Source organism: Penicillium solitum (assembly GCF_028829755.1).
Source record: "Penicillium solitum strain IBT 25940 chromosome Unknown utg000009l_segment0_segment0, whole genome shotgun sequence".
NCBI classification, from domain to species: Eukaryota; Fungi; Ascomycota; class Eurotiomycetes; order Eurotiales; family Aspergillaceae; genus Penicillium; species Penicillium solitum.
Window position 1 is genome coordinate 115,022 of NW_027072128.1, and position 13,870 is coordinate 128,891.

General features: G+C 50.6%; 7 protein-coding genes across 7 annotated transcripts; 3 read left to right on the forward strand and 4 right to left on the reverse strand.

Moving 5' to 3' along the window:
- Window positions 1–2,379, reverse strand: N7455_011160 (uncharacterized protein; the record flags this gene model as incomplete). The annotated part of the gene is made up of 4 exons (XM_040959868.2): window positions 1–1,804; window positions 1,913–2,024; window positions 2,093–2,240; window positions 2,371–2,379. The coding sequence occupies 4 exons, from the start codon at window positions 2,377–2,379 to the stop codon at window positions 1–3; spliced, it is 2,073 nt and encodes a 690-aa protein (XP_040809741.1).
- A 566-nt stretch (window positions 2,380–2,945) lies between these two features.
- On the reverse strand, window positions 2,946–5,175 carry N7455_011161 (putative glutaminase; the record flags this gene model as incomplete). Its single annotated transcript, XM_040959826.2, has 2 exons — window positions 2,946–4,681; window positions 4,740–5,175. The coding sequence occupies 2 exons, from the start codon at window positions 5,173–5,175 to the stop codon at window positions 2,946–2,948; spliced, it is 2,172 nt and encodes a 723-aa protein (XP_040809754.2).
- Window positions 5,176–5,646: 471 nt separating this feature from the next.
- N7455_011162 (putative NAD binding Rossmann fold oxidoreductase) lies at window positions 5,647–6,771 on the reverse strand (the record flags this gene model as incomplete). The annotated part of the gene is made up of 2 exons (XM_040959785.2): window positions 5,647–6,387; window positions 6,445–6,771. The coding sequence occupies 2 exons, from the start codon at window positions 6,769–6,771 to the stop codon at window positions 5,647–5,649; spliced, it is 1,068 nt and encodes a 355-aa protein (XP_040809700.2).
- Window positions 6,772–7,141: 370 nt separating this feature from the next.
- Window positions 7,142–8,776, forward strand: N7455_011163 (uncharacterized protein; the record flags this gene model as incomplete). Its single annotated transcript, XM_065606602.1, has 6 exons — window positions 7,142–7,240; window positions 7,301–7,314; window positions 7,502–7,593; window positions 7,644–7,984; window positions 8,034–8,295; window positions 8,352–8,776. The coding sequence occupies 6 exons, from the start codon at window positions 7,142–7,144 to the stop codon at window positions 8,774–8,776; spliced, it is 1,233 nt and encodes a 410-aa protein (XP_065459768.1).
- A 1,089-nt stretch (window positions 8,777–9,865) lies between these two features.
- N7455_011164 (uncharacterized protein) lies at window positions 9,866–10,201 on the forward strand (the record flags this gene model as incomplete). The annotated part of the gene is made up of 1 exon (XM_040959777.2): window positions 9,866–10,201. The coding sequence occupies one exon, from the start codon at window positions 9,866–9,868 to the stop codon at window positions 10,199–10,201; it is 336 nt and encodes a 111-aa protein (XP_040809708.2).
- A 207-nt stretch (window positions 10,202–10,408) lies between these two features.
- Window positions 10,409–12,082, reverse strand: N7455_011165 (AATF family protein; the record flags this gene model as incomplete). The annotated part of the gene is made up of 3 exons (XM_040959810.2): window positions 10,409–11,789; window positions 11,842–11,944; window positions 12,013–12,082. The coding sequence occupies 3 exons, from the start codon at window positions 12,080–12,082 to the stop codon at window positions 10,409–10,411; spliced, it is 1,554 nt and encodes a 517-aa protein (XP_040809780.2).
- A 283-nt stretch (window positions 12,083–12,365) lies between these two features.
- On the forward strand, window positions 12,366–13,652 carry N7455_011166 (Mrp/NBP35 family ATP-binding protein; the record flags this gene model as incomplete). Its single annotated transcript, XM_040959788.2, has 4 exons — window positions 12,366–12,449; window positions 12,568–12,703; window positions 12,808–12,927; window positions 12,994–13,652. The coding sequence occupies 4 exons, from the start codon at window positions 12,366–12,368 to the stop codon at window positions 13,650–13,652; spliced, it is 999 nt and encodes a 332-aa protein (XP_040809748.2).
- Window positions 13,653–13,870: the final 218 nt, after the last annotated feature.

Consider the following 13,870-nt stretch of genomic DNA (forward strand, 5'->3'; position numbering starts at 1 on the left):
TCAGGCGTCGCCGGATGCGACAGGCTTGTCACCTGAGGGAGCAGGAGAGTCATTGGGGCCACTCTTGAAGCCGCCCCGACCTCCGCCACGACCACCACGACCTCGCTCGCCACTGCCACGGCCGCCGCGGCCACGGCCACCGAATCCACCACGGCGACTGCCATCGCTGTCACTGGCGCTTTGATAACCACGCTGAGCGGTAGTGATGCCACCCCGGGTGCTGGACTGCCAGGTTCCAGCATTGCCGACAGCAGCACGGGTGCTGCGATCCTCGAAGAACTTGAAGTTGGGCTTACGTTGCTGACCATGGGGAGTGGGACCGGGCTTCTTCAGCTCAATAGGCAGGTGGTCCAAAGCCGCCTTAGCCTCTTCGGCGCCCGAGAAGGTCACAACGTGGTTGTACTTGCCGAGCTTTTCGATCTTGGTGATCTTCGATCTGTCCTCCTCAGAGATGAGGTCACGGACAGCCTGTTCGCTTTCGGCGCTTGTTACGAAAAGAGCATTTGCAGGCTTCTTTTCGCCGCGGGGTGCAGGTGATTCACTTGGCTTTTCGTGCGGGGCGGTACCATTAGTGTCGGCAGCTGCGGTCTTCTCCTCCCCGGCGGGCTGAGCAGAGGCGGCAGCAGGTGGCTGCGGGCTGATGGACTTGGGAATCACGGGAACAGGAGAGGCTCTCGGTCCCTTCTGACCCTGAGGAATGGGTGCACGTGTAGGAGGGGCTTGGCCGAACTGGGGAGCCACGACGGGGGTCCGGGCAGCGCCTGTCGGGGCGGGCGAGGCAGTCGTCGCTGGGAGACCGCTGGATACAGGCTGAGGAGCACCACCGGCCTGGGGCTTGCCAGTGCGGTGGGCGAAGTTGAATCCTTGAGCCCGCATCTCCGTCGCGATGCGTCCACCTTCAACCTCCAGTACGAGATATCCGAACGCGGCATCCGCCAAGTTGAAGTTCCACATGTTCTTGAATGCACTCTCATCGACCTGTCCAGCAGCATTACCAGCAGCAACGGGGCCACCGAATGGATTACCGCCATTGGCAATGGAAGGCATCTTGTGAACAACATCTAGGGCATTCTCTAGGAGAGTCTTCTGTCCATCATTAGAGGAGATAGCTGCCTCAACTTCGATTTTGACCGTCTCCCAGACATCGTTGAATGACGCCTTGGAGGCAGCAAGCTTGCCGCGATAGTGGTCCAAGGACGGGTTCACGGAGAACTCATTGTAGGAAGAACCGTAGCGGAAATGAAGACCAGCTGAAATGGAAAAATCGGCCTTGAGCGTAACAGACAACTGGTTCAGCATGCCCTCGCGGGCAGGGGAGGCGTGGGTGACAAAGACACGAGTCTCGGAGGGGTCGTAGACACGATTGGCGGTGTCAATGAGTTCGCCCATCTGCAAAAGTGTTGTCCACATAGTGCCTTGGCCGCCGGCAATAGTCGTCTTTCCTTCACCATTGTCGAAAAGCTTATGCATCACGACGGCACCTCCCAGACCCAGCAGACGGAGCTTCACACCGCCGATATCGAGAAGGCGCGAGTTGGCCTCGTCGATAATGTGAAGTTTATCTACCTTGTACTCACCCGAGCGGAACTTCTCCAACACGCGCACATCTTCGCAAGCACCCCAAACTGTGTAGACCGGGACATCAAGGGTGATGCGTTTGTCGAGAAGCATGGAGAGCTCGGAGAGGGGCAGTTGCTCGGGCGGGAAGCGCTGCTTAATTGACTGCTGGGGAGATACCTGTGCGATGGACCGTTTCACGTTCTCCGGGAGGAGGGGGGAATATTGTGCCACATGCTTCAATGTCCTATTCGTAGATCCAGGGTTAGCTGATGCTGTCCGGTATATTTCGATGCCTGGTGAGGCGAATGTGTTGGGCAGCAAACACGCGCCGAAAAGCTTGGGGAATACTCACTTGTCCGCAATCCGCTCAAGGGAAGTGTCATCGTAGAAACCAAAGTCACCGGTGTGAATGATGTGGTCGGCGCGGGCCTGCTTCGCAAGCTCGTTAAGAGACTTCAAGTTGCCTGTTTTACGGGTCCAATTAATATTGTGTCACTTTTTGCCAAGGAAGATATTGCCAGAACGTAATTACCTCGCACGTCTGCAATGCACAGGATTCGTGTCGGACCGCTCTGAATCACACGGCCATTGTTGGGGAGAAGCGGCGTGGCACCGGGGACAGGGCCCGCAGCCGCACCATTCGAAATAGGGTAGCCTTGAGCACCGAAGTTGGGGCGGGGCTATAAATGAAAAGGAAGTGATGAGATTAGCCAAGCTGTCCAAGATCTCGAGATGTGACATTCATCTCGCGCGGTTAGAAGCTGGGGTGCGCAAATGCGAGGGGAGAGGTAAGGTTAGGGAGCAACCTACAGAAGCCATGGAGTTTTTTCAATTAAATCGATATGGATCGGAGGATATGGAGTGTATGGTGAGGATGAAGGAGGAGAGAAAGAAGGGAAAGGAAGGAAGGAAAAGGATGAAGGTGGGTGTCGAGGGGGAAAAGATGTCGAAGATTCACTTTCTCATCGATGAAGCAGCAGGCGTGACATGAAGATTAGGTAAGCCGCCCCTGGGCCGATACGGAGTACAAACAACACTCTTTATATCCATGCATAGGGCCTTTGCACTAAATTGATTGAAACTAACTGATTTGAATCTTTTGATTCTTTTGAATACATTTTATTACTCTTACCCTGCTAATAGGATAGGGTGTTTCACTCCCCTTTACTGGCCCGAGTTAGTGTACAATCTCGTCCTGAGCTTGTTATAGTCTGACATTGGAAGTGAGACAGAGTCTCCTTGCCCAATCATCTGGGATAGATGTTTTCATATGATCTGTAAACAACAAACTTATAGAGCTTAATTCCCATCTCAAGGTGTCTCGACTATCAGGTATGAAGCTATCCTACTCTATAGCCCAGATGCCTGACCAGCCACACCGTGTATCAAAGTTCTTCGATATAGTTCCCAGCGAGATAGTCCTGCCTATCCAACATCTGCACAACGGGGTCTGACACTCCTCCACGCTGACATGATAAGGATTGGATGGATTGAGGGCCCTTCAATGCCAACAACGCAAAATGACCACCAACAGTCGGACGGGCCCGACACAAGATTGGAACTCCTGGCTCATTTCCGTGCGCAGAAGTTGCAACATACCGGTCAGAGAAAGCCCAGTTGTGTTTTCCGTTGGTCATGAATGACCACAAGTCATCGACGAACTCATCCCTGGTGCTCGTCTCAAAGGTGCCAGCTAGCCACATATTCCAATCTGATTTGGCCCAGTCTTGCCGATTATCGAGAGGGACCCCGTATTCACCGCGAACTGATGTGAAAAATCTACTTCCCATTTGATAGGCAGCGTCGGAGAATGTTTCCAGGCCCAGCAATACATCAGGGAAGAGATTGTATGGGGTCTTCCAGGTATCTGGCCAGTCAGGATATTCCAGAACGAAATGTGTCTGATCTCTGTCTGTCCCGAGGCCTTGCTGGAAGAAGATATTTGCATGCTCCTCCCCGACGCGGGAGTAGAACTCATCTCCACTCATCTCCCCAAACGCCTTGAGACCAACTGCGGCCTTGATTGCCAGATTTGTCTCGTTGGCGAGGGGTCCAGCTGCATCATTCGACGACAGCTGATTGGCAATATCAACACTATTGTCCACCAAGTAATCTGCATACTTCTGGAAAACCTCCATGTACTGCGAAGTCCAATCGGTATCGCCAGTGGCTCGAACATATGCAGCAGCTAAGATAAGGAGATTTCCACACTCCTCGATAGGCATTGGTTCTGCTTCCTGGTCATCGTGACCAATGGCATGTGGATAATGAGCGCCAAGGTCATGGATCATGTATGGCAAATGCCAGCGACCAGCAGCAAGGTACTTCATCACGGGCTCCAGCAACAGTCGGATGTAGTCCGGATCCATGACGTAATAAATTGGGAATGCGGGCATAGTCACATCAATTGTGTTGATATTTCCATCACTGGAAAGCTCCTTGATAAAAGCCAAAACCTTGCCTGTGTTGAGAGAGTCATTGGGAATAACCAGGTCGATGCCTCCGTATGCTTGTCGAGTCGAAAGAGCTAGGATATCTGCGTACTTGGGGCCCGCTGTGGCGGTCGACAAGGTGGCCAGCTCCCGGTCCAGCTTTAAGGACTCTAGCAATGCGCTTCTGTAGTCATCTAAGAAGAATGAGAGGGCACTCGATGTGTTCGGGCACTCTGCGCGATAGAAACCTGTGTACGCTTCTCCCAGATAATCGATGGCGGCTTCCCTCTCGTATCCGACCACGAAGTTCACAGAAAGCCCACCAGTTAATTTACCAAAATTGTGAGCCAGTGCGACAACACTTCCCTCGCCCCAGATATCGTCCTCGCCGGATAGCTCACCGTCCTTGACGAATAGACCTCGTACATCCTCAGGACCTCCCGAAAGGGCGGACAACTGAGTGAAGCTAGAAGGTCGAGAGGCGAAGATTGCGGAACCCCAAAGAGCCATGTCGTCTGCCTCGGCATATAGCGGTGCGTCTTCGACTGTGAGCGAGTAGAAGGCTAGACCGTCTTGTTCTTCAAAGTCACGCCGTGAGCGTCTTTCTCGGCCAGTCCACCTGGCATCGATATCCGAATACACCTGGATATCATGACCATGCGCTTCAGATACATGCACTGTCAAATAACCTATTTGTTGTCAGTAAATCCAACGAATACACCATCTACTATACTCTGCATAACCCACTAAAAGGAAGCGATTGCCGAACATAGTTTGACGGTGACACAGGCGACAAGAAATCCAGCGTGACTGCCACGGTACCAGCCGTGAGATCAAACATTGAGTGCGTAGCAGTGAACTCAGCACGACGCACCGTCGCTGGGCGGATATTGCTTGCGTCCGGGTCCGGCACCCCCATCAGACTATATGCCTGACCATCCACACGAACAATCACGGACCAGCCGAGCTCCTGGCCAGCCCAGAATTGGGGTTCGGCAGAGGGTAGCTGCTGTACTCGGTCGCTGGGCATCCATGCTGATAGATACGGGTTGCGCACTGCTAGTGGGTAGGATGGCGGGAGGACCGGGTGATGTGTTACAGAAATCGACTCCTGGCTCGAGTAAAAAGAGAGCACTGATGCGTAGAGGGAGCCCAGTCCCAATGAGTTTAGATTAAATCGCATGTTGACATTTGTGAGGCCATCCGTGCATGTGCCGGATGTTGAAGTATGTAATCAAATGCGCCGGGCATATATATTGTAGATGGAAATATAAACAGCTTGATAGATGTCAGTACATCACCTTGATCAATATTCAAGGGAAGTATACTGTTGAGGTCAAGAAGCATGTAACTATATCGTAAATCGTAAATCGGAACAAATCCCTTGCCGATCTTCCTGCGTCATATTGGGGGAAACCCCACAGTACTTACGTATCATCCATGGACTAGTTATAAATAAATTAGTTAGTTAACTAACTAGTTAACCATACATCATAACTAGCTCTAGTTTCAGGCCCATTTATTTTGCGTAAGACTGTGGCTGAATGGCGTCAATACTTGAGCCGAGGCTTGGTAGAAGAAAAGAAGATTCTGGTATCCAACTATAGAACTATAGAACATCATAAAATTCATCTAATTTCATTTATATATGTATCTACAGCTGGGCCTTCTCAATCCGTCGCCCAATCTCATCGAAATGAATCTGCTTCCCAGATACCAGTGCCTCCTGAAGGTACGAACCAATCTCAACGGCCTTGACAGCATTGCTCAACTTCATAGGAAGCGGGGTGTTGTCCAAGCAGGCCGCGGTGAAGTCATTAGCCTCCTGGACAAAGGCAGGGCTGAATCGACCCATGAAATTGTGAGGAATTTCGCGAGTAATGCCACCGTTGTGGTATAAGTTGACAAAGTTCCGCTGGGGGTTGCCATTCACTGTCAACTTGCCCTCGGTACCAATGATCTCAGTGGTGTCCTCCTGGCCGGCGGCCATCATGCGCGAGCAGTAATAGTAGGCAATCTTGCCATTCCAGAACTCCACAATGCCCACAGCATTATCGTAGTCGTTGTACTTCTTCAGCTCTGGTTGGACTGCGGTGATACCATGGGCAGAGATGCTCTTGGGAAGGACTTCATCCCCAAAGAACCACAGACTGAGATCAATGTCGTGCACAGACATGTCGACAAACACGCCGCCGGACCAGGCTGCATATTCAACGTAGAAGCCCGAGGGATCAAACTTGTCACAGGTCTGGCTGCGGATAATGGCAGGCCGTCCGATGAGACCTTGCTCCATCTTGGCGTGGGCATCACGGTACGAATCGTCAAAGCGTCTGGAGAAGCCACACATCACCTTCAGATGGGGCTTCTTCTTAGCAGCCTGGACCACTGCTCTGCACTTTAGAGGAAAATCCATCAGCATTCGTTATAATTCCAAACAGGGAGAAACTCATACCACTTCAACATCGGTGGACAAGGGCTTCTCGCAGAGAACGTGCAAGTCTTGCTCGATAGCCTTGATTGTCTCCTCCGCATGCACCGAGGTAGCCGTACCAATGGCAACAGCCTGAAGACCGGGATGCTTGAGCATCTCATCGTAATTGGTGTACAGAGTCACACCATGAGGCTCCAAGTTCACCCTTCCCCATGTAATCTCAGCAGGGTCTGGGGTGAATGCCGCAACAAGCTGTGCACGGGGTGTCTTCTGGAGGAAGTTGATAGCATGGAGCTTGCCAACTCGACCAAGACCGGCCAGGCCAACTTGTAATTTTTGAACTGCCATGGTTTTGGAGGGATTGAATAGGAGAGCTGGGAATAATTGATGTCTTTCTGAACCCTCAGTTTCCTGGGTCTTCGAGGGGGTTTAAATAGTTTACAAAGAAGCTGTCCCATCTGCATCTTGATCAGTATATTGCTTTTGGTCTTAACTCAAGGTAAAAGTCCCCGTTGTGAAATGTAAGGTGAACGGAAAGAATTGCTGGATGCAATGAAAGGGGAAGGTTGCTTAGGTTGGGTTGGGGTTTCCCCGCATTTGCACCCCAGTTACACGATTAATGTACTTATGTAATCATTTCGATATGTTTTTTGCTTGGCTGTATAATGCCAAGCCGTTTTGCTTTCCAGATATTCCGTTTATATGATATATGTGGGTCATGCACACTGCCCCGTGGGGGGACGGAAAGAATTTCCTCCTTGCAAATCTCCGTGGAAAGCTGCATGTCTCCAAGAAGAAATCGCCTAGTGGCTGGCTGGTGGGTTAGCCAGTATTCAAATTGCATATTATGAACATCTCTGCTAATTGACCTGCGCAGCCAACGATGTCGTGGTAAGTCACCGTGGGGTAGGGATCGACGTATAGGGCAAGTTACTGAACTCCAGACAATTGCACAGTCCGACACCTTAAATGTAAGAATTGCCGTCTAAAAATCAATAGGCTAGACTGACAAGCATTTAGGTGATATCAGTGACCTAGGTTGCGAGCATTGTCAACAAGCTGGTGTGGATTGTGACAGGACCAATGTCCGGTTTCGCAATGGCCTCTCATTACCCAAAGAGGCTGAGCTTGCCTTTTCGGAGGGCTGCTGGCCCCAACTGCGTGGCAAAGGTAGGAGATTTGATTATTTTCGATTATCTAAATTTAACCATGCGTTCTAGTGCGCTTCCATGACGAGACACTCGAGATCGCTAGCCTGTACTCGACTATTCAGGATAGCCAGTCGGCTTTTACCAATGACTCCAGTTGCAGGATAGCAGTCGGTCTAAGAGAGGAGCTCGATATCCCCAGTGGTCCACCGGCACAGCAACCATATCCAGGCAATGGAGTTGATGAAGCCAATGCCTTGGTCCAATTCCCAGCTTCTACTACAGAAAGCGTGTCACCCTCTTTCTCTTCTCCAAGATCAATCCAATCAATAAACTCCTCTAAGCCTTTGCAACCGCTAAGCGAAAGGGAAGCTATATTATTGAGGAATTTCGTCGAGAATATGGCACTCTGGGTGCGTTATGCTCGACGACATACCCATCTACAGCCACTAATTAGAACAGGCTGATATCACCGACCCTCAACGTCATTTTGAAACAAAGGTTTCAGCTCGGGCATTGAAGGAGCCTGTCTTGCGCTATGCAATTTTTGCATTTTCCTCGCGCCATCTTGACCGACAGGACAACAGCGATGTAACAGAGGCACTGCAGTACCATAATTGCTGTGTGCAACTGCTTATTCCAGCGCTCTCTGGGTCCCGTGAGCACATCACCGAGGACATACTAGCTGCAGTCGCTATACTCCGTCAGCATGAGGAAATGGATGGTCAGTCATCGACGCGGACAAGTATCATACGTCAAATAAATGCTCACACATTCCAGGGGAGGACAATCAATTCCATCTCACTGGCACAACTCATATCCTGAATACAGTATCCACCTTTGGTTCTTCAGGTGGCCTAGGTGAAGCTGCTGCTTGGCTTTGTCTGCGGCAGGATATCTATATCTCGCTAACGAGCCAACGGCCTCTGCGGACCAACCTACAAAGCTTCTACCAGTCAGATGTGTTTCAAAGAAATGATGACTTTGCATGGTCAAGCAAAATGGTCTTCCTCCTTGCTAATATTCTCCAGGGTGCATTTACGGACTCCACTATAACACATGGGGCAGACCAGATCGAAGAGTGGTATTCCACTAAACCGCACACCTTCGACCCGGTTAGATCAATCCCACAAGGCCCCGGGCCCGATCAACGACTCCCTACCATGTGGATGCTGCTACCCGTGCATGGTGACTGGTCCCCATAATATGTGTGCCTATCAGACTCGAGGCTGACATTGGCTCTTAAATGCTTGGCAGTTATTGGAATTCAATATTACCATATTGCCAAGATTGTTTTGGCGCTTTCCGAGTCTTCACGGGCATCTTCCACCTATGAGAGTTTGCGGCATTCTCGAACAGTGGAGGTTTGTTTGAACACCAACAGCCTTTTTGGTCGGTGCTCACAATGGATTTAGAAGAATGTACGCCACCATCTGCTCACGGTCCTCGGATTGGCACATTCCAACGCGAAGGCCGAGAACACGCTATTTACTGCACGTCACAGTCTAGTTGCCTGTGAGTTGCCAGTGTTGGGGGGTTTTTTTTGAGTATTGAAACTGACTTGGCAGGGGGATGGGTCCTTCGGAATCCCCTCGACCAAAGGGCTGCGGAATCAGTATTACAATCCATGCATGCAAGGACTGGTTGGAATATGAACTCGCTCATTCAAACATTGCGCGCACAGTGGCAAGAGGTGGACGAGAATATGAATTAGTCAAGGTCAAGAGAACAATAAGGAATAAGGAATAAGGATAATTGAAGACAGAGAATTTATTCAGCCAAAAATACCCGATTTTCATGAGAATGCCCCTCAAGGCTCCCAAGACTGCCCAGGTGGGTATACCAAAGGGGGGTGTCAAGGGGAAGATCTCAATCTCAGGGGGACTATCGTCGTACGTAGTCGCACCCCACCCCTTTCTCCAGTTGAAGTCATTTAAGTCACCATGACACCTTGTTTTGACTATTGCAACTTATATTTATTTTCTCATATTCTTCACTTCAAAAGTCCCTCAAAAAAAGCCGTACTCAATTTGCGAATTACCCCAAGTTCACTGTGTCTCACCCCCGCAAATTCAACCTCAACGCTAGTGAAAGCGGACCCGCCTGCATTGGCCTCGGACATTTACAGAGTCGACGCGCGTGACAGTACATTTTGCTTTTTGCCCTCGAATCTTCCTCTCCTCAAAAGCATGAACGCAATTCTCAGCCTATTCCTCGGGCTGGTCCCAGGAAGTCTGAAATCCAGTTTCGATTTCTCAAATTCCGACGAATCGAGACATTACTATATACCCATCATGCAAAGTTCATTTTCCCCCAGCGCAACCAAAGAGCACAAAAACACACCAATTCCACCGTCAATCGCACCCCCGCCTGCTTACAATGATGTGTGCGGCGGCCCCGTTATCATAAACCAAGACGGCGAACCTCAATTCCTATCACCAGAGGAAGAGGTAGAGCGACAACATCGACTACAACAAGCTGTGCGAGAGAAGATGTTAGGGTTACCACGAACGACAAAGTTTGAATGGTACCAGCGAAAATCATGGATGTCAGGAATGTTGGAAACTACAGGAACCGAGAGCGAGGAACTACCACTGCCGCTGTATACACCCCGAGAAGATGAGAAATGACGTCATATCAAGTGTATTGACAGAGCCTTGGGGTTCCCTTCTGGTGCATTGGTTGAGCCTGTACAAGGGGGCAGGGTGCAAACCGCAGTACACTCTATAAAAGACTGCAGGAAGGGAGTTTTGTATGATAATGCACCGAGGGGTTCGCCTTTTAATTTTATGGCCGTATCCACTATTTGTACAATGCGTGTGTAGATGTATGCAAGTCTAGTTCCGGAACAGTCTCAAACCACCTTCCTCCCGATCAACATCATCCTCTTCATCACTGGCACCCTCCTCACCTTCACCGAGCAAGCCACTGGCCGTTTTACCGAGCAGAGAAGCAAAGAACTCATCTCGTGCGCGCGTAGACCAGGAACCACGGTCATCAGGGGCCATGAAGTTCTGAAGCTTTTCATGCACATTGTACTTCATCTTGCGGCCCTTGGAAGCACGGGTATCAATGTCTCGCTTGACCTTATCGTTGCGCATACCAGTGATGGGGTGAATGGGCAGGCGTGAGGGGAGCTGGTGCAGGTTGTCAAAGCCACTGGTCATGGAATCGGCCGAGGACATGCGCTGCTCAACGAGATCGCGCAAAAGGGACTGGTAGAAAGCTCCGTCATCGTAAAGAGGTTCTTGTTGATCGGTGCGCGAACGCTTGTTGGATCGTTCTCCGATCTCTGTGGCGACTTGAGCATCGAGAACGGCTGTGATGGTCTGTTGGCGACCGGAGGTAGAACCGAGCAGTTTGCCCCTGGCATTGGGGAGAGATGCAGAAGTGCCACGAACTTTCGAGGACCACTTGTCGAGAATGGAACGACGGTGGGAAATGGACTCCGACTCTAATTCAGCCATGCGTTCCCATAGCGAAGCGGAGCTGGTGGTAGGTGAGGCGGGGGATGGTCTCTTGCGCTTTTTGCTGCCTTCTTTGGCGGTAGCATCGGCCAGGGCAGTACGTAAACCTTCAAGAGTCGACCATAATGCCAGCGCAGCTGACTCCGCCGACTTAATTGCCTCCTCGTCAACAACTTCCTCTTCGTCGTTCATCGTGTCCTCTCCATCTGCTTCGTTCTTCGAACCCAAGACAGCAGCAATACCGTTGATAGACGTCAATCCACTCTGAAGCTTCATCCGCGCGTTAAGGAGCGCATCAAAAGTGGTACGTTGTTGCTTGACAGCCTTTCCCTTTGTAGCATCGGCTTTGGCTGCCGAGGAAATTGTCGCAGCGATAGTTTTCTGATCCGTCGCCATTAGTTTCCGGATCTCGTCGCGATCACCGGACGGTGCGCTTGTGTCGCCATGTCGGACATCTTGGCGAGTCTTCTTGGAGTGCTTGTGCACTACCTCGTCGGCATCTTCACTCTCATCCTCATCATCCTCCTCCTCACTATCTTCCTCGTCGTCATCCTCGCCTCCCTCTGTGTCCTCATCGGAACTCTCCTGGGCCAGGGCATCGTCGTCGCTGGCAAATTCTTCAGAGCCGGACGAGAGGTCTGAGTCCTCGTCATCCTCATCGCTCTCAGCACCTAGCGCTGCCCGGCTGACCCGGGCACCATCATATTGTTTCCCCAGGGGGAGGGGGTCATCTTTGCGGAGCTTTGCTTTCCTGTTTGATTATTAGCGAGTTGTTGATACCAAATACACCTATTTTTACACACCCAACAGTTTGATAATGCTCTCTGCCTGTAGTCACTTCTTCATTATCTTCACCTTCATCATCGCTTGATTGTTGACCATTATCGATATCCTCGGGGTCGAAATCTAAGCGCGAAGTAAGCATTGAATGTCCGGTACCAAAGACAGTCTGTAGATGCATCATTCAGGCATACCTTTAGGAGTTGGGTCTTCAAAATCAGCAAGCTGATCAGCTAGGGAACGAGCTGCGCGTGGTTTGCCCATGGTGTTTGGTATGGAGAGAGAAGAGGCTGACGAGCAACTTTTTTTTTGTGGTTTTTCCGGATAACGGATTATTACTCCTATCTAGGTTTAGCGTCCGTGGGCGGTATACGTTCACGTGGGCGGTGTACAGCGCGGGAGCTTCAACCACGAAAGGCGGTCGGCTCTTTTATTGGCAGTATCGCGGTGGATATCTTGCGCTGCATCCTCTGGAACTACTTCTGTTACTCACAGATTATTTGGTCTTACATTCTTCCTTCTCATCTGCCTCTTTTGGCCTATAAAGATGTTGTGTTCTCCATCCGGTGCCATTGCCAGGGGCACAAGACTTTTTTCCACCTGTCGAGCTCTTCAGCATGACAATCCTTTGGTTAGTGATTGATCTACATTTTGGAGCTCCGGTGGTTGCATCTCTCACTGGTTGATTCCAAGAACCATTTTCATCGCTAAAGTTGCTATTTTTATTTGCATTGACTAACTATGATTAGGGACTTCCACGCTCTGGTACTCCACCAACTTTCCGTTCGCGCCGAGGGCTGCCCGAAAAGCGCAAGATTCGAGATGTCAAGAAAGTCGTTGCAGTCTCTTCAGCAAAAGGAGGAGTTGGAAAGTCTACAATAGCAGGTGTGTTGGTATTCTTCGTTCCTATATATGTTTCAAACCAGTAGCGACAGCGCAAGACCTGTGAACTCAAGTGCGACGAACAATCACTAATAAGGTCTTACCAGTCAACCTCGCACTATCATTTGCACGCCGTGGTATCAAGACTGGAATTCTTGACACTGATATCTTCGGTCCTTCCATCCCTACCCTCCTAAATCTCTCCGGCGAACCTCGCCTCGACGAAAGTAGGTCTCCTTTTCTAGGCTCATCGCCATTGCCGCTATAATCAATATGCTTATGAACATTGCCAGACAACTGCCTCGTCCCTCTAACAAATTATGGCCTCAAATCGATGTCAATGGGCTACCTCCTCCCCCAAACACAAGCCGACAGTACAACAGGCGAACTACCTATGGACACAACACCAATCTCATGGCGCGGACTAATGGTAACAAAAGCCATGCACCAACTCCTCCACTCAGTATCATGGGGTCCACTGGACGTCCTAATCCTCGACCTACCCCCCGGAACCGGCGATGTGCAACTGACAATCAATCAAGAAGTCATCATCGACGGGGCAGTGATCGTATCGACGCCACAGGACATTGCCCTCCGCGACGCCGTGCGCGGCATCGGGATGTTCCAGCGAATGGAAGTGCCCGTGCTCGGAATGGTGCGCAACATGGCATATTTCGCGTGTCCACAGTGCGGGACTCAGACTCGCATATTCTCGCATGGCGATAGTCACCACCACGCGCACGGTGATAACCACGGTGTCGTGGCTGAGTGCAAGCGGCTCGGAGTGGACTTCCTTGGTGACATCCCTCTTGATGCTCGAGTGTGCGAGGATGCTGATCGTGGGATGCCGACTGTTGTTGCGGAGGAGAGTGTTGAGCGCAGTGCGAGGCGGGATGCTTTCCTTGGTGTTGCTGAGCAGGTGGCTCGGAAGATTGGTCTTGATTGGCACTGAAGGGTCAACTCTTCTTACCTAGACGTAGGGTTATAAACATTATGTATTATTATATTAGACTTGGATCATCCAGTGGCTGGCTACTGGTTGTTTATGTTCCTCGGCATTCAGGGGTTCTTCTCATTTGAAGTATAGTCTGTATTCATTCTCCAGAACTACTTACATCTACAAATGATGGTCGACTGCCAGAGGTCTCGCAGTTGACTGCCAAAATGGGG